At 43.2% G+C, this 22917-nt stretch overlaps 1 protein-coding gene across 2 annotated transcripts in view; it reads right to left on the bottom strand.

Annotated features, from left to right (window-relative positions):
- Positions 1 to 22917, bottom strand: part of LOC143295388 (tyrosine-protein kinase Src42A-like) — a 105727-nt gene that overhangs the window by 67281 nt on the left and 15529 nt on the right. For both annotated transcript variants that reach the window (XM_076607057.1, XM_076607058.1), the window contains exon 2: positions 5724 to 5845. In XM_076607057.1, the coding sequence (XP_076463172.1) occupies positions 5724 to 5845 (122 nt within the window). The remainder of the gene's footprint in view (positions 1 to 5723; positions 5846 to 22917) is intronic.

Raw genomic sequence — 22917 nt, 5'->3', positions numbered from 1 at the left:
TTATGGTGCTCAAAGCCTCGCAGACTACTAAGGCCATCTCAAGGCTATAGCCACGATAACATCTACTTCAAGTCAAGAGTAAAAAAAATTACAAAAAAAACCTTGTCACCACTTCAAGCTTTCCATTCAAACTTGAAAGACCTTCCAGAGTTTTAAAACCTTCAAATCTGATTTAAAATCTTCACTTCTTTCAAGAAAAAACATCAGTGTCCATGGAGGGATATCGCGAAACAGCCTTCAGAGAATCCACCATGTAATGTCTGTGTCTAACGTCATGCAGATCCTAACAGTCAAGGAGCACGTGTTTCACAGTGAGAGGTTCATCACAGGGAATACATCGAGGGGCCTCCTCCCCCTTCAACATGTAAGAATGAGTAAAAATAGTTTAAAAAAAAAAAGTGTGCTCCATGTGCAGTCCGCACAGTACACTCCTCCTTTTGATTCTTCACCACCGATGGGAGGATCTCTTTTAGGTCTGGTCGGATGTGGAACAGCTTGTTGTCCGTCTGAGTGTTCCACTCCTCTTGCCAAAGATCCTTAATGTAAGTGTTCACCTTCTGCTTCATGTCTGTGTATGGTATGAAGGATCTCAAAAATTTTTCCTTTACAGTATTCTTAGCCATCTGATCTGCCCTTTCGTTACCACAAATGCCGACATAACATCATATCCTTTCTTTGTTAAGAGTGTAAAAGTATTGTAAAATTCCAGCAGTTTGGGATGAGTCAGATTCCTGCTGGCGATTGCCTCCAGGGCTAACAAGGAGTCTGAAAAGATCATGAAGCTCTTGTGTTTCCAAAGAAGAACCATCTTTACCATCAGAACCAGTGCAGTCAGTTACGCAGTGTACACTGAGCTGTCAAATAGGATGTGTTCCATTGAGGGCTGGTCAGGAAAGACGGGACAGAACACAGATGCAGCGACTCCCTCATCTGACTTGGAACTGTCAGTGAAGATTTTCTGAAAGGAGGGGAATCTGTGGCAGAGTTCCAAAAAATAAGTTCTGCTCAGGCCTCCCCCAGCAGAAGAGACCCACCGGATAGCGGGGTCGCCTGACACACTGGCGTGGGTCACACACCCAGTATCTCCTCCCATAGAGATGCTAGGGTAACATCACCTGGGGTGAGCAAAGAAGAGCTGCAACTCCCCCTCCATTGTCCTGATTGCAAACGGAAGAACCCATGGCTCCTGGGACCTGAGAGAGTCTCCAGTGAGTGTGCTATCCCAGCCTCACTTGTCAAGCAACCACATAGCAATCTGGACAAGTCATTCCCAAGATCTGTAACAAGCCCACAAAAAGAAGAAAAGGAAAAAAAAAAAAAAAAGAACCAGCTGGAAACAATACAAAAACATCTAACTAGATGTCAAGAACTGACACAAACAATGTATATGATATGATATTAATTCTGAGACCAAAAATTATCAGAAAGCTGCAATAAACAAGCATACAAGAAAACATTTCAAATGCATAAAGGTTGGCAAAGACAGAGCAACAAGATAATATACATATCTGAGGTAACGGTGGCCACTGTGAATGAATAATCAGCTCCGGCCGAGAAATGGTGTTTGACTGACATGAAAGCAGACTAATAGTGAGATGTCCTATCACTGTGTTGCCGTGAATGTTGGCCAAACACACCAGACCTGCCTGGGCCCCCAAATACCTTTCAGTAGTAGAACCCCAGTTTTCAGTAGTTTTATGGTAGTTTTTAGAAGTATGGACATGGTGGCATTTCCACTTTAATACACTCTTCCTGTCATCTTCCTTGTACTAACCAAGACATGATTTAGGGCTAATTGTCAAACACAAGTGAAGCTTTCAGTAATCACATACAGCGATATCAATCTCCAAAGACAAAAAAAGGAGCACGCCACAAAATCACCAACACAAAATGGCTGACTTACAGTAACCATCATTTATTTTATTCATGACACAGCTTTCCCTTCCTCTCTCTCTTAGTCTTTATCTGTATGCAGAGATAAGATTCCAAAATTGTGAAATTTACTGAAACAGGTGAGGGGATCTTGGGGACTGCATTAGGAGAGCAAAGCTGCTTATGTGTTATATCCATAAACAGAGAGATAGACAGACAGACGCACAGAGAGAGAGAGCATCTCTGAGCGCACTCACACACACATACACACACGTGTGTGTGTGTGTTTGTGTTCAATTCAACCCTGTGTGTGTGGTGAAAGAGGGGCAAGGACAGGGAGAAAGTGCGTGTGTATGCCTGAGAGAGAGACAGAGAGAGTATGTGCTCTGTATTTTGTTTTTAATGCAGCTTTGTTTGTCTGTCTGTCTGTCTGTCTGTCTGTCTGTGTGCATGTGTGTGTTTGAGAGAGTGTATGTGTGTGTGTTGTTGTTTTTTCAATTCAGCTCTGTGTGTGTGTGTGTGAGTGAGTGTGTGTGTGTGTGTGTGTGTGTGTGTGTGTGTGTGTGTGTGTGTGTGTGTGTGTGTGTGTGTGTGTGGTGAATGAGGGACGAGAAAGTGGAGAAAGTGTGTGTGTGTGTGTGTGTATGCCTGAGAGAGAGAGGGAGGGAGGAGAGAAAGAGTTTATATTGCTTTGAGTTTTGTTTTCAATGCAACTGTGTGTGTGTGTGTGTGTGTGTGTGTGTGTGTGTGTGTGTGTGTGTGTGTGTGTGTGTTTGAGAAAGAGAGAAAGAGTGTGTGTCTGAGAAAGACTGTGTGTTTTCAATTCAGCTATGTTGAGAGAGAGTGTGTGTGTGTTTTCAATTAAGCTCTGTTGAGAGAGAGAGTGTGTGCGTTTTCAATTCAGCTTTGTGTGTGTGTGTGTGTGTGTGTGTGTGTGTGTGTGTGTGTGTGTGTGTGTGTGTGTTAGAGAGAGAGAGAGTGCATGTGTGTATGTGTGTGTTTTCAATTCAGCTGCCCCAAGCTGCCATAAAAATATCCATAGAATCAGTCGGAATTCACAGTTAAAAATAATAAACCATGAGAGTTAATACCCTTGAATTGATGAAACGCAAAAATTTCCAGTCTTGACTTTGCTCAAAATGAAGTCCTTTTCACTTCATACAACGTTTACAAGTACTTGTACTTGGCTCTACATGTTATTAGTTTAACAAAATACTCAATTTTCATATCAACTTTAAAACTATAAAAACATAAAAGAGAAATTGAATCGACCGTGTCAACCGGGTGTAACTAAACTTGTACATCTATCTAGATCCAGAGAAAACGGCTAAATGTTGCAGTGTGATTGTGGTGATAGCCACGTCTCCTTTACCGCGAATTTAAAAAGAATTTTTAATTGCCCTTAAATATTTTTTGAATGCCCAAGATACACCAGAATAATACAATTTAAACAGTGTTCTCACTGCGAATACCGCAATCGATTTATCGCCCTTTAAAAAAGCATGTTTATATATTATATTTTTGAACGTCATTTAAGGAGCCACGATAGTGTAATGGATAAGACAGTTTCTTCTCATCCAAACATGCGGGGTTCGAATCTGCCATTAGGACTTTTTTTTTCTTTTAACCCGAAGCTTTATAATAACAAATACAGAACACATTTTAACGATTAGATTTTTTTTTTTAAGTGTATCACAAGTGAGTCTTGAAGGCCTTACCTCTCTTGTTAATAATTATTGTTCACACTTCTGGCCATGAGAGAGCGCCTTATAAAGTGTCGCAAGGCTCTTCAAGCCAGGGTTACGCAAGCACAGTATAAGGGGTCGCCAGAGGAAAGTGTTTAGTGCGGTACAGTACTTGTGACTGACCGCTGCTGCTGTCCTATACCTCTGTTATTAGGACTCTGCAGCAGATGACAGATACTGTACAAAAAATAAGAGAAATCTTTGGAGTCAAAAGGAAACAAACATTTTTAAGTTCATGTATTTTATACTAGATTGGTAGAAGACGCAAATTTGCTTTAATGAATGTTTTACAGTTTCTTACCATCCATGACATTTCATAAAGAATGAAAACAGTATTATACTGACTGCAAAGTGAATTTACGAAGGCAGCACGGGATCATTTAGTTCAAAAGTACAATTTTGTTGACATTTTACGCAATGCACAACTTGGATATACTTCATGCTCTGCTTATTAACGTGTAGTATATAAATGTCTAAATACGCGTTAACTAGGTTTGTTTCAACGAACATCGTCGGAGCACTGTCCAGACAATTAATTCAGAAAGCATGGCAGGCACATGATGGCAAAATCAACCAACATCATGTCTTGATGTAAAAAGAATGGTATGATATATACATTTTTCTCTGGAAATGAACCGGTATTTGGAAATGTGACTCACAAACCGTGGCTCAGTAGACATGTCACTTTACCGTAAAGAAAATGCATCTGGCTAAAGTATGAAGTGCATGAGATAATCATGAAGAGCAAAGACTGCCTGGAAGATGAAAATGGATCAGTCTCCTGAACTTTGTTGGAAATGGGGATCTCTCAGTCTGATTCAATATAAACATGTGTTTACAATGATTATTCAATGTTTCACATGTTATCAGGATTGCAGTTGAACAGAGAAATTTTCTGAGAATCTGTTTTGTTCTTGTGTCTTAAATGTGTTGAAAATTATTCAAAACATCCAAAATTTCGGGGCCATTTTGTAACATGGCAATGTGTCTGAACATGAAGTGGTCAGAAACAAATAAGTACAAACCTTATTAAAATCCAGTACATACAGACCTGATCTATATTCATTTGCTGTGATAATAAAACATTGATCATCAATAAAAATGGTACATTAAGTTTGAAATATTATGCAAAAAACCCACATGATTTATTCATTCAAAGGCAAGCACATTCATGAATACACTACATGTTCTTTACTTGCAACAGGCGGTCAACACATCTATCTTCAACAGCACATACTCATTTTCTGGTAAAAATGTCTATTCAACTATTTAAATGCAATCAACGTCACATATTAATTTTCGGTTCTGCTTTTCTGTGTTACTTCTGTGCATGTAAACAACCCAATAAAAAATTTTTTTTTTTTAAATTAAAAAAAAAAAAATATATATATATATATGTGTGTGTGTGTGTGTGTGTGTGTGTGTGTGTGTGTGTGTGTGTGTGTGTGTAAACAATATTAGAACTGTTTTCACATAAATGAAGCGGATTCATCGCGGGAAAGCGTAAATTGGTTTGACAAACACCCTTCAATTGTGACCTTGACTGTGTTTCTTTTCACAGGTTTGTTTTCACCAAGACCAATATCAAGTCTGATGGAGATAACAGACAAAATCTCTCTCTCTCTCTCTTGCATGCAGAGATTTTCCTGTCAATATCATACATATCATGCCGTAACCTCGAAATGTAATCTCTGATTTTGAATTTCTTTGGAGACCATGATGTACCCATGACCAGTCATAATACCAAGTTAAAATCAAATTGGAAAATAGCTATAATCTCCAAGCTTTTTCCGTTTTGCAAAATGACCTTAACCTTTGACCTCTCATCCTGCTTACTATATCATCATAAAGGGAATGACTTTAAAGGTTTTATTCATAACTGCCATCCTACCAAGTTTGGTTCCTATGTCACTTGTAGTATTAGTAGCTAAGAAAATGTCAGTGAACAACTTTACCACAGACACACACAAACACACACACACACTCCATGTCATAGTCTCACGTTCTTTACACATGTGAGTCAAAAAGCTTCAAAATAAGGCAAAATATCTCTGAAATTTAACTCACATTACATGCATACTGAAAATTATCTGAATGATTTTGTACCTGACAAAGAATAGTCATTCCGACGACTTTCTGAATCACGGATAAGGAAAGCCCCATGTTCGTTTTCTGAAGAAAGCAGCTTCTTTTCAGCTTCTACTCGCTTGATCTTGCCAAAATACCACCTGCAAGAAGAATTATAGACCATGCATGTTTTGACAGCATCTCTGGAATTGCATCACAAATTGATAGATGTGTGTGTGTGTGTGTGTGCGCGTGCATGTGTGTGTGTGTGTGTGTGTGTGTGTGTGTGTGTGTGTGTGTGTGCTTGAGTACTAATCATACATTAACTTATAATTATACTATGTAGTGTGTGTGTGTCTGTGGCCAAAAGTACGTTGGGTAGGTATGGGGTGGAGAGGGGGCATATTTTCACTTTTATATGTAGTGCATGAAAATGAAAATCATAACCAGAGAAGAAGAAACTGCATCATGCCACATGTATAAAGCAACTATGTACTGCATTCCATGTCACATAAGCTGTGAGGGTTCCACTAATCACTTCCTGACATGTGTTTGTTCAAGCTGATTCCAGTTCCCAGTGAAATTACTTGAAGCATACTGCAGAATCAAACTAGCAAAATTCCATTTCAGGTCTTTTTATTTTTTGCACTGGAAGAGTAAAGCACACTTGTCTTAAAGATGATAAACCCTCCACCATCAACATATTTAATGTTACAGACATTAGCCAACACAGCAATAGCGTCAAGCAACTTAGAAGCTACATATAGATCTGTGTGTTTGTTACAAAAGAGAGAACTCAAAAACTCAAATATTTTAACGCACATCCGCCTTGGGCCGCAATATAACAAGGGGCGTGGGAAACAAAAGGTGAGGGAGCGTCCAGACAGGTGGGAAAGGGATTTGTCTTCTTAAAGTTAAAGATTCCAAGACATCATGTTACTCTAACATGTTTAGTATGATTTTGATTGTACTAGTAACATGAAAACGACTGTAACATTACTTAATTTACTACATCCATTTTACTTCATTATCACAACAGTTGGCACATGTTCATGTATGACAGTACTGATCAATTAATTTTTACTTATGCAAAATGTAAACTGTTTAAACATGTTATCAATGTTTACTTACCAACAACTACAGACGACTGATAACCTTCCATTCTACAATAAACAGCTCAGATGAATACTAAAAAACCTGAGAATTTTCTTTCTTTTGCTCATTGCATGAAAAAAGAAAAAAAAAAGTACATCTGTATAGCGCCCTTTCTCTCTAAGAGCTCAAGGTGCTTTACATGAAAGTAACTATTACAAATTACATGAATCATTCATGACCACTCTTTCTCAAATCCCCTCCCTCACCCCACTCTCTCTCTCCCAGTCTTCATGCATCCAAAGTGAGCTGACATGGATGGTGCTGGAGAAAAAGGAAGGTGAGGGTTCTTATTGATAGTTTTTAAAAAGATGAGTTTTTAATGATGAGTGAAAAGTAGAGACAGAACTGGATGCACGGATATGATGAGGAAGGTTGCTCCAGATATGAGGAGCAGCAAAGAAGAAGGAAGGTTCACCATTTGGTTCTTGAACTGACATGAGGAAGTTTCAAAAGGTAACAGTCTGTGGAAGAGTGGAGATTTCTTGAGGGAATGTAAACACTGATAAGGTCACTGGTTAGAAGGATATATAGGTCCTGCAGAGTGGAAGGCAGAATAGCAGAAACATGCAACTTTGTATTCAATTCTCGTTTCAATGGGGAGCCAATGTAGAGTGCGGAGGCGGGGAGAAATGTGATCAGTACATGGGACTCTGAGAGTCAGATGGGCAGCATTGTTTTGAAGTTTTTGAATTCGCTGAGGATTATGTGGACAGCCTGTGAGAAGAGAATTACAGTAGTCCATTTGGGACAGCCTGTGAGAAGAGAATTACAGTAGTCCATTTGTGACACCACAAAAGCAGAATTAAGAGTTTTGTTTTAGTAGTTTCAACAGAAAGGTACTGACAGATAGAGTTGATGCGACGAAGTTCACATTTGACTATGCGTTTCAGATTTACAACCTGGGCATGCATACTGAGGTTTGAGTCAAGAATGACTCCAAGGTTCCTTGATTTAGATAAATGAATTGTGACATCACCAACCACAAATGAGGCAGGAAAAGAAGTAGATGTGGCCATTCTTACAGTGGAAATAATCATAGCTTCAGTTTTGTCATAATTTAACTTTAGTTTGTTGAATGCCATCCTGGATTTAACATCAAGAATGCAATCCTGAACTGACGGAATCAGACTGTGGTCTTGGTTTGGTTCTGCAGACTTTTGTAGCTGAGTATCATCAGCAAAAGCGTGGTGATGAACAGAATGACCATAAATGACGTCAGAAAGAGAACCAGTGTACAAAACGAACAGAACAGGGCCCAGGACAGCGCCTTGTGGCACACCACAGGAGGTCAGGGTTGAATCAGACTTAAAGTTGTTAACAGAGACAAACTGGAAGCAGCTGGATAGGTGTGAAGAAAACCAATTCAGAACTGTTGAATGAATCAAAAAAACATGTTCATGTCTGGAACGGGGTATACTGTGGTCTATTGTGTCAAGCGAAGCAGACAACCTCAAGCAAAGTTAACACAGAACAGTTTGCCTTCATCAACAGACAGTAACAGTTATTAACTACTTTCACCAAAGCAGTTTCTGTGCTATGGGCAGATATATATACTGACTGAAAAGAAGCAAACAGGTTGTTTGATGATAAATGGTCTGAAAGTTGGGACAGAACAATTTTTATCAATAATGTTGGACACAAAAACAAGGCTGGATACAGGGCAAAAACTTCTGAGGTCATTCTGATCCAGAGTGGCTTTCTTTAGCAGGGGCTTAACAAGTGCAGTTTTGCATACATCAGGGAAGACACCAAAAATTAAAGAATCATTTATATTTTTTTGTCAGTGCTGGCAAAACATCATATCAAAAGACTCATAGTCATACATTAGTGGTGTGGGAAGGGGGTCCAGGTCACATGTTTTTGGAGCAGACTTTTTCAACACACAAAGTACATATTTCTCTGATACAGGTGTGAAAGCAACAAAAGGAACATCCTGAAATTCTTTTCCCTAACTATATGACACAATATATGTGAGTCAGGTCAGGGGCATAGCCCTTGCTACTGGTACCATGTAACCCAGTACTACCTGTCGCATGTGAAGTCTCCAAACGACGGACCAGGCGGAGGAGGAAACCTTTCCCAATGGCTGTGAAGGCGGAAGAGGATGACCAAAGGGCAGGGGGTGCTCTTATCCTTGGCTGGAAGTCCTCCTAGGAGACAGAGCTCTGAAGAAAAAACCAGCACCTGCCGAGGCCGTCCTACACGTGGCAGTATCTGCACCTGTGGCACTGTGAGCGTCGGTAGGTGAGAGAGTGGGAAAGGGACTGCACAACTCCTCACTAAAAAAAGTCACCTGTGCTGGTCAGGCAACCAGGCTAATGTCGGAACGACGAGTTAGCCCTTCAGCACCCAGCTTTTCCAAGCCGTGCAGCGATGGAGAAGTGGTAACGGGGACAGGCAGAGGATGCTGCTGGCAGTTCCTAGTCACGACTCTGCACGCAGGCGGCTGTGGGGTGATGGTCGTCCACCGTCGACTGGGGCAGATGTGGCGCCCGTATCCTCCCACAGTGTCAGAGCAGCCCTTTTTAGGGACAGCACTGCTCTCCCCACATGGGGAAGGGGAGATAAAAGGATCCCCAAACAAAGCCTGCCTCACCTAGTACTTAGTAGGAAACCGCACCTACTTGGACATCCAACAATAGCGGTTGAAAACAGAAGAAAAGAACCAGGAGTCATGCCCTGACTCTGGGTGCCTGGAATGTTTGCACCCTCTTAGGCAGAGATGACAGACCAGAAAGACGCACAGCGCTCATTGCTAGAATGCTTGATCGCTACCAGGTGGATATAGCAGCCCTGAGCGAAACCAGGTTTGCGGGTGAAACCCAGCTGGAGGAAGTTGGAGGGGGCTACACCTTCTACTGCATTGGGAAGCCAAATGGCACCCCAAGAACCTCAGGTGTGGGCTTTGCCATATGAACCAAACTTGCACGACAGCTTGACAGCCTTCCACGTGGGATAAACGACAGGCTGATGACCCTGCGTCTGAAGCTGTCCAAGGATCGCTTCGCCACAGTCATCAGCTGCTATTCCCCGACAATGACCAACCCTGATGACATCAAAGAAGCTTTCTACGAGGAGCTCAGCCGCACCATTTCAGCGGTAGACAGAAAGGACAGGCTGATCATCCTTGGGGATTTCAATGCCCGCATTGGCATTGACGTCTCCTCATGGCCAAAAGTCCTAGGACAGCACGGCACTGGCAAGTACAACTCCACCGGACTGCTTTTGCTCTCGCTCTGCGCGCAGCATGGACTGACCATCACCAACACCCTCTTCCAACAAGTGGACAAATACAAGAACACATGGATGCACCCCCGCTCCAAGCATTGGCACATGCTGGACTATGTGATTGTCCGGCACAGGGACAGAGGTGATGTTTCCATTACACGCTGCATGAGAGGAGCAGTCTGTTGGTCGGACCATTGCCTGGTACGCAGCAAGATGAACATCAGACTTGCACGCAAGCTCCAACCAGCCAGGCAGAAATCCCCTAGGAAGCTGAACATCCACCGCCTCCCTATCACCAAGGACGTGCTGCAGCAGCAAATCCAAGTAGCTCTCCAACAAATTCCTGCATCGACTGATGTAGAAGAGGTATGGAGCACCTTTAGAGATGCTGTGTACACAGCAGCAGCTGACACACTCAGCTTTGTACAGAGGAGCCACAAAGACTGGTTTGACAAGAACGACTCTGGAATCTCCAAGCTCCTGAACACACTGCATATATGGCATCAGGATCACATTTCCGATAAAGACTGCCAGAGGATGGAGAACCAGTTCCTGCAAACCAAGCAACTTGTACAGAAGAGGCTGCGTGAGATAAAGAACACCTGATGGGAGAGAAAGTCTGAAGAGCTTCAGTCCGCTGCTGATGCTCATGACATGAAGACCTTTCATGATGGTCTCCGAGCTGTGTATGGGCCGAGAGTCACAGGATCAACCCCTGTCCGAGCCTTGGACCAGACCACCCTCCTGACAACAAGAAAGACATCCTTGCCCGCTGGGCAGAGCACTTCAACACCCTCCTCAACAGGGACTCGTCCGTATCAGACGAGGCAATTGCAGCCCTCCCACAGCTACCAGTCCATGACTCGCTAGCTGCCCCTCCCACCAAGGTCGAGACCCAGAAGGCCCTGAAGCTGACAACGTCAGGAAAAGCACCAGGAGCAGATGGAAACCAGGCTGACATCTACAAGTATAGAGGCGAGGTGCTGACAGACAAGCTGACCACCCTGTTCCAGTCTGTCTGGGAGAGAGGGGAGGTCCTACAGGATTTCAAGGATGCTTCTATTGTCCACATTTACAAACGGAAGGGAGACAAAACATCCTGCGATAACCACCGTGGAATCTCTCTCCTCTGCATCGCCAGCAAGATCTTCGCCCGCATCATACTGAACAGACTGGTTGACCATGTCTCCAACACAGTCATCCCTGAAGCACAGTGTGGCTTCTGCTCAGGCAGGGGAACATGCGACATGGTGTTTGCCGTACACCAGATGCAAGAGAAGTGCCGTGAGCAGAACAAGGAGCTCCACATGGTCTTTGTAGACCTGACTAAGGCCTTCAACACGGTGAACCGCCATGGTCTGTGGAAGATCCTCCTAAAGTTCTACTGCCCAGAGAGCCTAATCCAGCAGATTGCATCTTTCCACAATGGCATGCAGGTGAGAGTACAGGAAAATACTGACATGTCGGATCCGTTCCCTGTGGTAAATGGAGTGAACCTGGGCTGCGTCCTGGCACCCACACTGTTATCCATTCTCTTCTCTGCCATGCTGATTGACGCCTTCCAAGACTGTGACCGGGGCATCTACATTCAGTTTCGCACAGATGGCAAACTTTTCAACTTGCGGCGACTCCATGCCAGGTCCAGGGTGTTTGAGGCACTGTTAAGAGAATTCCTCTTCGCTGATGACTGCGCGCTTGCTGCACACACCCATGAGGACATGCAGTTCATTATGGACAGGTTCTCAACCTCCTGCAGGCGCTTTGGACTCACCATCAGCCTCAGCAAGACTGAGTCCATGTACCAACCAGCTAGCTCACAGAATGCCAATGCCTCCCCCCCACCTGCAATCAAGATCAATGTCACAGAGATCAAGTCAGTCGACAAGTTTTGCTACCTGGGCAGCACCCTATGCAGCAACGGAGCCCTTGATGCAGAAGTGACGCTGCGCATCGCCAAGTCCAGCTCCGCCTTTGGCAGACTCAACAACAGGCTGTGGAACAACAAAGGCATCAGGCTCAGCACCAAGATGAAAAGAAAACCTACAGAGCTGTTGTGCTGACCACCTTGTTGTACTGCTGTGAAACATGGACGACATATCGCCGTCACATTCAACAACTTGAGCAGTTTCACCAGAGATGCCTACGAAAGATCCTTGGCATAAAGTGGCAAGACAGGGTCTCCAACCTCCAGGTCCTAGAGAGGAGCAGCCTGCCCAGCATCAAAAGCCTGCTAATCCAGTGCCAGCTACGCTGAACAGGACACGTTGTCCACATGACAGACAGCAGGATCCCGAAGATGCTTTTGTATGGCCAGCTGAAGGAAGGCCACCATGAACTTGGAAGACCCTGCAAGCGCTTCAAGGACACCTTGAAGACAAACCTCAAAGCCTGTGACATAGACATCGCTTCCATGCTCAAGCGTTTCATGCAACAGAGCGATCAAAGAAACTTAGATGAGAAAAAGGAGTTAAACCAAACCCTTATGCAGACTGGACCTGATGATGATTTGACAATAGATGATCTAAACGAAGCAATAGCTAAATGCAAGAAAGAATCGGCTCCTGGCCCAGACAAAGTGCGCTACTCGGACATCAAGGAGCTATCTGAAGAAGACAGAAGCAAACTTTTCAATCTATATCAAAACAGTTTCACAATGGCCATGTGCCGGAGGACTGGACACACAGCTTCTTAAAACCCATACCAAAACCAGGAAAGGACCATCGTCAGGTAAGCGGCTACCGGATCCTAACCATGCAAAACATTGCTGGAAAGCTCATGGAACGCATGATAGCCAGGAAACTTGCAAGGGATCTTGAACACAGGCACATTCTCCCTTCAAATCAAGGTGGTTACAGAACAGGAAAGTCCACATGGGAAAATTCAGCTGCTTTTGCATATGAGGTGTATGAAGGATTTCAAAGAAAAGAAGAAACACTAGCAGTAGCAATCGACCTTGAAGATGCCTACAATAAAGTCCAGTTTGCACACCTCATTGAGCTGCTACTAAGGTATGGAGTAACTTTGACACTGACAAGATGGATAGCAGCAGCGCTTCAGGAAAGAATCATCATCCTACGCCTCGGAGATTGGATGCCTGCACCTTCTAAACTATCCATGGGGCTGCCACAAGGGTCTCCGCTCTCTCCTGTCCTCTACAATGTCTACACGAAGGGCCTTGCAGACTTAAACAACAATGGAACAGCTCGGGTGCTTACTCTTGCGGATGATGGCCTGGTCTTCAAAACTTCGAAAGATGCTCAGGAAAGAACTAAAGCTGTCCAGAAACAACTAAACAATATTGCTCAATGGTGCAAAGACACGGGATCTTCCATCAATCCAGCGAAAGCCCAAACGTTGCTGTGCACCCTCAACAACAGAACTGCAAGCAAATCACCACCGCCTGTGTCATTCGACGGGATTCAGATCGAGAAAACTTAATGCCTACGCTACCTAGGAATACACTTTGACAGGATGCTGACCTTCAGAAAACATACGGAAAATAATGTTCTCCAATGCAAAAAGGGCCTTTCAGTCTTAAAAACAATGGCAACCAAAGGTACTGAACAATGCCACCTCTTCCTGCTATACCAATCACTCGTCCTCAGTGTGATCGACTACGGACTTGGGCTAACAACACCATCTCAAAGCAACCTCCTAAAATTAGAAAGAGTTCAAAATGAAGCTATGAGGCTGATCCTTGGAACAACAAAAGACACACCCACAGAAACCATGCGATACCTGCTTGACCTTCCTAAAGTGCAGGCCAGAAACAAGTTAGAACAGGTTAAGAACTACTTCAAAGCATTAGAAAACCCTCAAAACCCACTGCATGACACAGTCAAAGAACCAAAAGGCAGCCGTCTAGGACGAGGAAGATCATGGATGGGGCAAGCAGAAGACACAATCCAGCTAGTATGCCGACTACAAGACCTGAAAGAAACAAAAGAATGGGAAAAAAAACCCTCAACCATCTATTCAACACAGCCATTTCACCCACTCTAGGAAGACATTGGCGGGAATGGCCAGAGGGCAAAACTGATGCGGAAGTGAAGCTACTCATAGAAGAAAACAGTAAAGAAGAGGACATCATCATATACACAGACCAATCCGGTTGGGGATTCACTGTGAAACAAAATGGAAAAACAATTAGGGAAGAGAGTGCTGCCTACAAAGTCACAACCTCCAGCCTAACAATGGAAGTTGAAGCTGCGACACATGCCCTCCAGTGGCTATCGTCCATCCATACGCCTGGAAACCAAAATGCCATGATTCTAACCGACTCAATGAACCTCATACAGAAAATTGAAAACGGAATGGGAAGCCCAGAGTGGCATAAGGCAATGCGCAACTTGCAGATTAAAAAACTCACATGGTCATACTGCCCGGGACATGCAGGTGTTAAGGGAAATGAGCGAGCTGACAGACTTGCTGGTAACGCAACACCAACAAGCGGCCTACATCTAGGAAAATCGAAAATCCTCAGAAAAGTCAAAGAATATCAAAAAGAACAGGTACAAGGCCATCACACCATCAATCGCCTCAAAGAAATAAAAGCAGAGAGAGGGAGCGGCCATAAGTCTAACATGAAAGGTAGAGCACGATGATTTGCAAATCAAACAAATATCGGCATCATTTCCAAACCAACATTGCGCAAATTTCTTCAAAATGGAACAGAGTCTCTGTGGGCTTTTCCAAATACAATAGACTGAGCAACACACTAGACGCCACATTCTTGGCATCAGAGATCTTTTCCCATCCCTCTTGCGGCCAATCAGTGGCAGCCTCTGTGCGTGTGTGTATGTGTGTATGTGTGGGTCTGTGTGTTTGAGTGCGTTTGTGCATGCGCAAGGGTGTAAGTGTACACAAGTGTCAGGAGAGTTCTGTGCACGTGCATATGTTTGTGTGTGTGAGTGGGAGGTGGGGGTGCTGGGGGCAGGGGAGGTAGAGGATGAGGTATGTGAGTGTATGCATGCCTACACTGTTGGAGCAACGGGATATTGGAACGTGCGGGTGTGTATATATATATCTTTGTATATATTTCTCAAGGCCTGACTAAGCACGTTGGGTTACGCTGCTGGTCAGGCATCTGCTTGGCAGATGTGGTGTAGCGTATATGGATTTGTCTGAACGCAGTGACACCTCCTTGAGCTACTGAAACTGAAACTGTATATAATTTTTATTATTTATATGTGTGGGGTTGGGGGTGGGGGATATGGGCGTATGTGTGTGTGCTTGTACAAGTAAGTGTTCATCTGTGTGTGTGTGTGTGTGTGTGTGTGTGTGTGTGTGTCATGGAAGCTGCAATACGTAGCCTAGAAATGAGTGTGTGGAGGAGGGGGGTAGAGGAGGTGCAGGGTAATGTGTGTGTGTGTCTGTGTGTGTGTTGGGGCTCAAGTACGTTTATGTGTATTTGACTGTGCTTTCACATCTGTGAAACACTGCATGTTTGGCGCATATCTGTTATGCATGTGTGGGTGTATGTGTGAATGTGTGTCTTCATGTTTTACATTCATTTGCTTATTTATCATCATTGTTGTCTTATTTATTTACTTATTTATTTATTATTATTATTACTACCTTTTTTCATATTATAATTATTATTTATTTATTTATCTATTTATGTATTTATTTACTTATTTATGTACGCTTATCTATTATTTATCTTTTCTTTTTTTTTTTTTCTTTTTTCTCAAGGCCTGACTAAGAGCGTTGGGCTACACTGCTGGTCAGGCATCTGCTTGGCAGATGTGGTGTAGCGTATATGGATTTGTCTGAACGCAGTGACGCCTCCTTGAGCTACTGAAACTGAAACTGAAACTTCCTGGGAAACTGATGCCCTTGACTGCTCTCGCTGGAGGATGCTGTGCCCTAGTGGCATAAAGATGTTTGAAAACAAGAGAATGCTGGCCATTAAGGAGAATTGTGAGCGAAGGAAGCAGGGCTCAACTTCTGGAGACGTTTTCCCTTGCAACACCTGTGGGAAGTGCTGCGCATCCAGAATCGGCCTCTTCTCCCATATGAGGACACACACCGACAGATAAGCCTGCCTGCCTACTCATTCATCGGACCGACGGGAGACTCCATCATGACACAACTGACTGTGAATCCAGTTCTTTACTGATAATATAAAATATACCTTGAAATATTATGCATCAGATATATCTATTTGAAAACTGGAGTGACACATACACAGGAATTCAGGCTGTGTTCTTCAGAAATCTTAAGTCTGAGTATTTGAGGCGAACAAAAATAAAATGGTGCTCGTCTTCTGTAACTGACCAACAAAAGGACAATTTCTATCAGAATCAGAGTTACTACACCTGTGTACATTACTATTATATGGAAGTACATTGAATCATAAATTTTTTGTGAAACAGCAACCCTGAAACAGTACTTATCTTTTTCACTGATATATTTTTGTCTTCTGAAGAGTGTTTAAAATGACCTGTAGGTTTCATATCTGTAACAATCTCCGAGCATACCAATCCATTCTTGAGTTAAGAAATCAATAAATCTTTCTTTGAATATGTGTAAGAACATTTTTTTTTTATCTCCAACACATTGTAACCAAACAAAGTTAAATCCAGTCTCACAATTTCCCTAACTTTGGATACCCAGCACATTCTTCCAGCTCTCTCTATATATGTATCTATCTTACTCCAGTAACATCTGAATTCGTTATATGCACATACACATGATAGCAGTGACTGATACACAGACTTCAAAGGGGACTAGAAATCTACCTTTTGTACTATGATTTTATGCATGCAAGAAACTTATCACGATGGACAGAATCAAATGTGGTTTTTTTTAAATGACAAAATCTAATATAGTTTTCTACCTTTTTTGTGCACGTATTTCTGGGTAATTCCATACAATCTAAATATGTGATCAAAAGTTGAATAACCTCTACGGAATACTGCCTGACGTTCTCCTCTATAATTGTCTACATTTCTTAATTAAGAAGCAGAAGCAACAGAAGAACAGCTCTGAACTGGAAGCAAACTATTCAGCTCCCATGGTGGAATACTGACACACACTGACACACAGCCTGGATAGAAAAACATGCGGCTGTCAAACTTTGGCAAAAAGAAAGAACAAAGCCTTCTCCTGACAAAGGAACTGAAACAAAAATAAAACAACAAAGCAGTTTAAAGTCATAACTCAAGAGGCCAAAAATGACAAGTGGAAACACAACAGTTATGACACAATATTGACAGAGTTCTAGCAATTCTATCGTCGCATGGAAGGGAAAACTTGCACAACAACCACCGAGATATGCTAGATACTGATGGAACCAAGCTTCAGACAAGTGAAGAAAAAAGATCCGCTCTGTTCAAACAGTTCATACAACAGAGTGATCAAAGAAACTTAGATGAAAAAAAGAAATATGCTGAGGGGTTAACTCTTTCCGGATGAAGGAATGCTCACGCATTCCTACACAAAACATATTCGGATTCGGACGAAGGAATGGAATAGCATTCTCCGAAAGTAAAATTCCATCATGTGCTGTACACATGATTTTGTGATTAGCCAAGCAGAGTGTGCTATTCTGGGTCACTCCACAATCAAACAGTATGATTGGTTAGCCTGGGATGTGTGGCCCGTCTCGCACACACGCTGACAAAGTCACTGACCGGTCGTCTGCTCGTGTGCCAGCCTGTTAGCAAAGCGGGCTCTTCTCAGAATGTTGTGAAGTGAGCAAGGCAGTGACGGCAATGTTTTAGGGTTGCCGAAGTACTTGAAATGCTACAAACTGAAGGGTTGGACATTGAAGAGGTGGATGATGACGAAGAAGAAAGCGAATTTAATGCAGAAAGCGAGCATGGGTATGGTGATTCGGGGTGAAAAATTGGCAGTATTTTCTACATATGGCAAAACTGTAAAAATAAGATGAGAAATTTGATTTTTTTTTTTTTATATATGTAATAGCTCAACACGTAATAAACCAGTTCTGAAAGTTTCATTTTCTTACACAGTATTTTGTATTTTTTGTAATTTTTTTTCCAAACCCTTACAAATGGGCCGTCTGTGGGGAAAAGCAAGGGAGAAAACTTGTCGTCCCAAGTGAGTTAAACCAAAGCATAATATGCAGACTGGACCTGATGATGACTTGACAACAGATGATCTAAAGAAAGGAACTGCAAAATGCAAGAAAGATCCGGCTCCTGGCCCAGAGTTCACTACTGGGATGTCAAGGAGCTGTTGAAAGAAGACAGAAGCAAACTTTTCAATCTGTATCAAAACAGTTTCCACAATTGACATGTGCCAGAGGACTGGACACACACCTTCAGAGAGTTACCTCTCGTTACACCCACTGGCTGCACTCTGTTGGTCTCTGCATTTTTGTGCTTATTTCTGTGTTTATCCTGTTCCGATTTTAACATTTTTTATATGTGTTTGTGCATCGTATTTCAAGAACTCTGAAGGTTGGAACAGTTTTTATCGTTTTTGTTTACTTTTGTAACAGTTTGACATTTCATATTCTTCATGTTTGTGTTTTTGTTTGCAAACTGACGGATGAATACTGCTCACCTGATCCTAATCGTCATGTCAGCGACCATCTTCGCCCTGCCTATGACACTCTCTCCCGTTTGGCACGTTTTTCATGTGCCCAACCCTCTCGAACTGTCCAACCTCTGCTCTCGTTGTGCCACTGTCACCATGATGAACGTCATAACATTGTAGTTGCTATCAACTATGTCATGGCTGAAGCAACTCCCACTTTGCGATGACATGACTCAACTCATCATCAGTCTGGGCATTGTCAGACCAAAGACAAAGAGAGGAACCAGAGCGGGCATACTTCACCGTTTGTGGGGTCCTGTCCCCCGTGCTGATCATCCTGTCTCGGATGTCAGCCCTGCTGTTGCTGTGACTGTCACTGACAACCTCAACATTCATGTTCAAGATGACTTCCCGTGACACTGTACTCGCTGACACTTTTCCAACCTGTGGTGTATCCTCCGTGATTGGCTCTGCTCTGCTTCGTACTCCTCCCACACCTGTCTCAACTCCTGAACCTTTCTCTTCCTTCCTGCTGTCTTCCACTGCTCAGTCACCACCGTCTCCTTCCATTGCCTGTCTGACTCACCTGATTCACCATTAAATTCCTCTCAGCCTGCTTCTGATCTCTTTCATGCCTGTCTGTTCAATGCTCAATCTGTCTACCCTGATCAAAAAACTGACTATATTTCTGATTATAATTCTGAAAATAACTTTGATATCATATTTCTTACCCAAACCTGGCTAAAATCACAAGGTCGTGAACCCAAACTGAAACAACTGAACCCCCCTGTATACAAAACCAAGTCACTTCCTCAACTGTCTTGTGGAGGTGGCATCGCCATCCTCTAAAGAGACATCATGGAGTCTTCCCTTTCCTTCTTCCATAACCACGCCTATCCACATGATACTTTTGAAATGCTCAAAGTCACTCTCAATGTCCCCAGTCACTCAATCATCTTCTGTTGTCTCTATCGTCCTCCTCCTAGTCGTAAAAACAACCTAACGTCTTCTCTGTTTCACGATGAGTTCTGAACACTACTTAATCACCACAACCTTCGTTCTGGCAAACTTATCATCCACGGAGATTTCAACTTTCATTTCAACAACCAAACCTCCACTGATGTCAAATACCTATGTCAATCTCTGTCCAATCATTCTCTATCTCAGCTTGTCACAGAACCAACACACAGATCTGGCCATATGTTGGACTGGCTCATCACACGTGACACTGATGCCATGACTGCGTCAGTGACTGTAACTGACAAACTTTCTTCCGACCATTCAGCTGTTGTATTCTCAATTTATATTTCAAAACCTACCAGAACCAAAAAATGTTACTCATCGCAACCTAAGATCCATCAACATCAACATTTTTTCTTCTCAAGCTGCTGAACATCTTTCCAAAATTTCTTCCTGTCCCGACGTCTCCACACACATACAACACTGTTCTCTCTCAACTGCTCAGTGGATGAACATGCACCCCCCACTACCCACATGTTGCCTGACAGGCCTTCTGCCCCATGGTACACATGACATTCGACTTGCAAAACGCAAACATCGCCAGTTGGAATGGCAATGGTGATCAACAAAACTGAAAGTCCACAATCAGATCTTCCGAAAACAAATAAATAAAGTCAAACATATGATCTCATCAGCGAAGACAAGCTTCTTTTCTTCTCAAGTTCTCGATGCCACATCCACCAAATCTCTTTATTCTATCATGTCAAATCTTTTTGGTATTGCAAAAAAGACTCCTCTTCCGTCTGCCTAGACTTTATCTGAACTCCCCAGTGTCTTCTTCTCCTCTTTCTTTTTCGACAAAGTCCAAAAAATTCGTACGAGTCTGGACCAGATGCCTTTCCAACCTGCTTATCCTGATCCTCAATTCAACGGCACTCCTCTCCATTCCTTCAATCCATTGACTGAAACAGAAGTGAATGAAATCAGGAAGTTTGGACAGGTGCTTTCTAGAAGACAAGCCTTCAGAAGAGACGGAAATCAGTTCAGGATTGGATCAGTCTCTGGACTATGACAGAGGATTTCAAATTATTCAGGAGGTTTGGACAGGGGATTTCAAGAAGACAAGCCTTCAGAAGAGATGGAAATCAGTTCAGGATTGGATCAAACTGAAAATCATTCAGGTTTGGACAGGACAAGCCTTCAGAAGAGACGGAAATCAGATCAGGATTGGATCAGTCTCTGGACTGTGACAGGGGATTTCTAGAAAACGAGTCTTCAAGAGAGGCTGAAATCCCAGGATTGGATAAGTCTCTGGACTGCGACCGGGGGTTTCTAGAAGATGAGCCTTCAGAAAAGACTAAAATACATTTATCACTTCCATGGTAGCAGGACACATTCCTCACTGAGTGAAGAAACGTAACTTAAACAGGAACTGTCGACATGCATTGTCTGAGCTTCGAAACATGGTTCAGAATCGTCAGATCAGAATCTCTAAAGCAGACAAAGGAGGGGCTACAGTAGTGCAAGACTGCCGTGACTACGATGCAGAAGCACTCAGACAACTGAACAACACAGACAACTACCAACGCCTTTCTCATGATCCTACAGCGTCCATTGCACGCAAGTTGAATAACATTGTGGAGGAGCTCCACGACAGGGGGTTCATTGATGTCGACTGCTACAGATGGGCCCTACTCGCTAAAGATGATACGAGAACGAGCATTTTCTATAACTTGCCAAAGGTCCACAAGTGTAAAGAGAAACCACCAGGGAGGGCCATCGTGTCAGGATGTGGAGGACCCACTGAGAAGCTGTCTAAATTAGTGCACTTTTGGTTGCAACCATTCGTACAAACTATCGTCCATCCTATCTGAAAGATACCACCCATTTTCTTCAAACAATGGAGAGCTGGGAGAAGTACCAACCACTGCCACCTGAAGCACTGATCGTCACATTAGATGTTGTGGGGCTCTACAGTAACATTCCTCACAATGAAGTCTCTGTGTCATTGTCAGAGACTTTTTCTGCCAATCTTGCACCAGACTGCCCACCGATTAGAGTGATCCTTAAAGTAACTGATCACATTCTGAAAAACAATGTCTTCAGTTTCAATGACCAAATCTACCACCAGGTGTTCAGTACTGCCATGGGTACCTCCATGGCGCCATCCATAGCAAACATCTTCATGGGGTGGTTGGAGATGATGTTCATCAGCACTTGTCCATGGAACATCGAATAAGATACCTGGAAGTGTTTCATTGACAATGTGATCATGCTCTGGCTGCATGGAGAGGATGAACTGCACAGATTCATCACGTGGCTGAACAAACAGCATCCCACGATAAAGTTCACTGCAAACGTCCGGAGAAAGGACATGCCATTCCTTGATGAGAGCATGAGCATAACAGAAGATGGTACACTGATGACGGATCTGCGCATCGAAGACACAGATGCATCCATGATCCTACCCTTCAGTTCATATCACCCACGCCACTGCGTTCGGGATATACTGTACAGCAAGTGCCTTCGCTATCGATGAATCTGTTCGGAGGAAAAAGATTTCAAACGAAGATGTCAGGATCTCAAATGCAAATTGAGGAAAAGGGGATGCCCAGCCAAACTGATAGATGATGCTATCAGTGCAGTGTCCTCAAAACAACGTGTTGCCACTTTGGAACATCACAAGGACAAAACCAGTATGACCAGAGTGCCGTTTGTGATCAGACACAATTCCAGGAATCCACTTTTGTCACACTGGCTGTAGATGTACATGCCAGTTCTTCACACCAGCAACAGGATGAAGAAGGCTGTTCCAGAACCTCCGATTGTTGGGGAAAGGAACTGAAAGAACATCAGGGACATGCTGATGCCATCAAAGCTGCCCAAAACTACTGTGACTGTGGGGGAGAACAAAGGCTGTTTCAAGTGTGGGGGTTGTGTCCTGTGCAACCATCACCTCAAAGAAACCACAACTTTTGAGAGTGTTTTGACTGGGGAAACATTCCAGATCAGAGATGGCGTCACCTGCAAGTCCTCCAATATTGTATACCTGATAGACTGTGAAAAATGCAGAGCACAACAGTAAGTGGGGGAGACAGAAATGTCTGTTTGGAAGAGGTTCTACAACCACAGACTTCCCCTGGTTGCAAGACACTTCCGATAGTCAGATCACAGTGTTGAAGACATGAAGTGCACTGTTATAGAACAGGTCCACTCAGAAAATCCAGAGATCAGGAAAGGGAGAGAGATATTCTGGAGGTGGAAGCTGCTACCCTAATGGTCTGAACGTTTTTGACTAATCCCTTTGGGGCAGCTGGTGATGGTTGCCTCTTCTGGAATCTGCCCCTCGTCTTCCCGCACCAGTAGTGGCCCTGTTGTATAT

Source organism: Babylonia areolata, chromosome 20, assembly GCF_041734735.1.
Source record: "Babylonia areolata isolate BAREFJ2019XMU chromosome 20, ASM4173473v1, whole genome shotgun sequence".
Classification (NCBI taxonomy): domain Eukaryota; kingdom Metazoa; phylum Mollusca; class Gastropoda; order Neogastropoda; family Buccinidae; genus Babylonia; species Babylonia areolata.
This window is presented reverse-complemented; position numbering and strand designations above follow the sequence as displayed.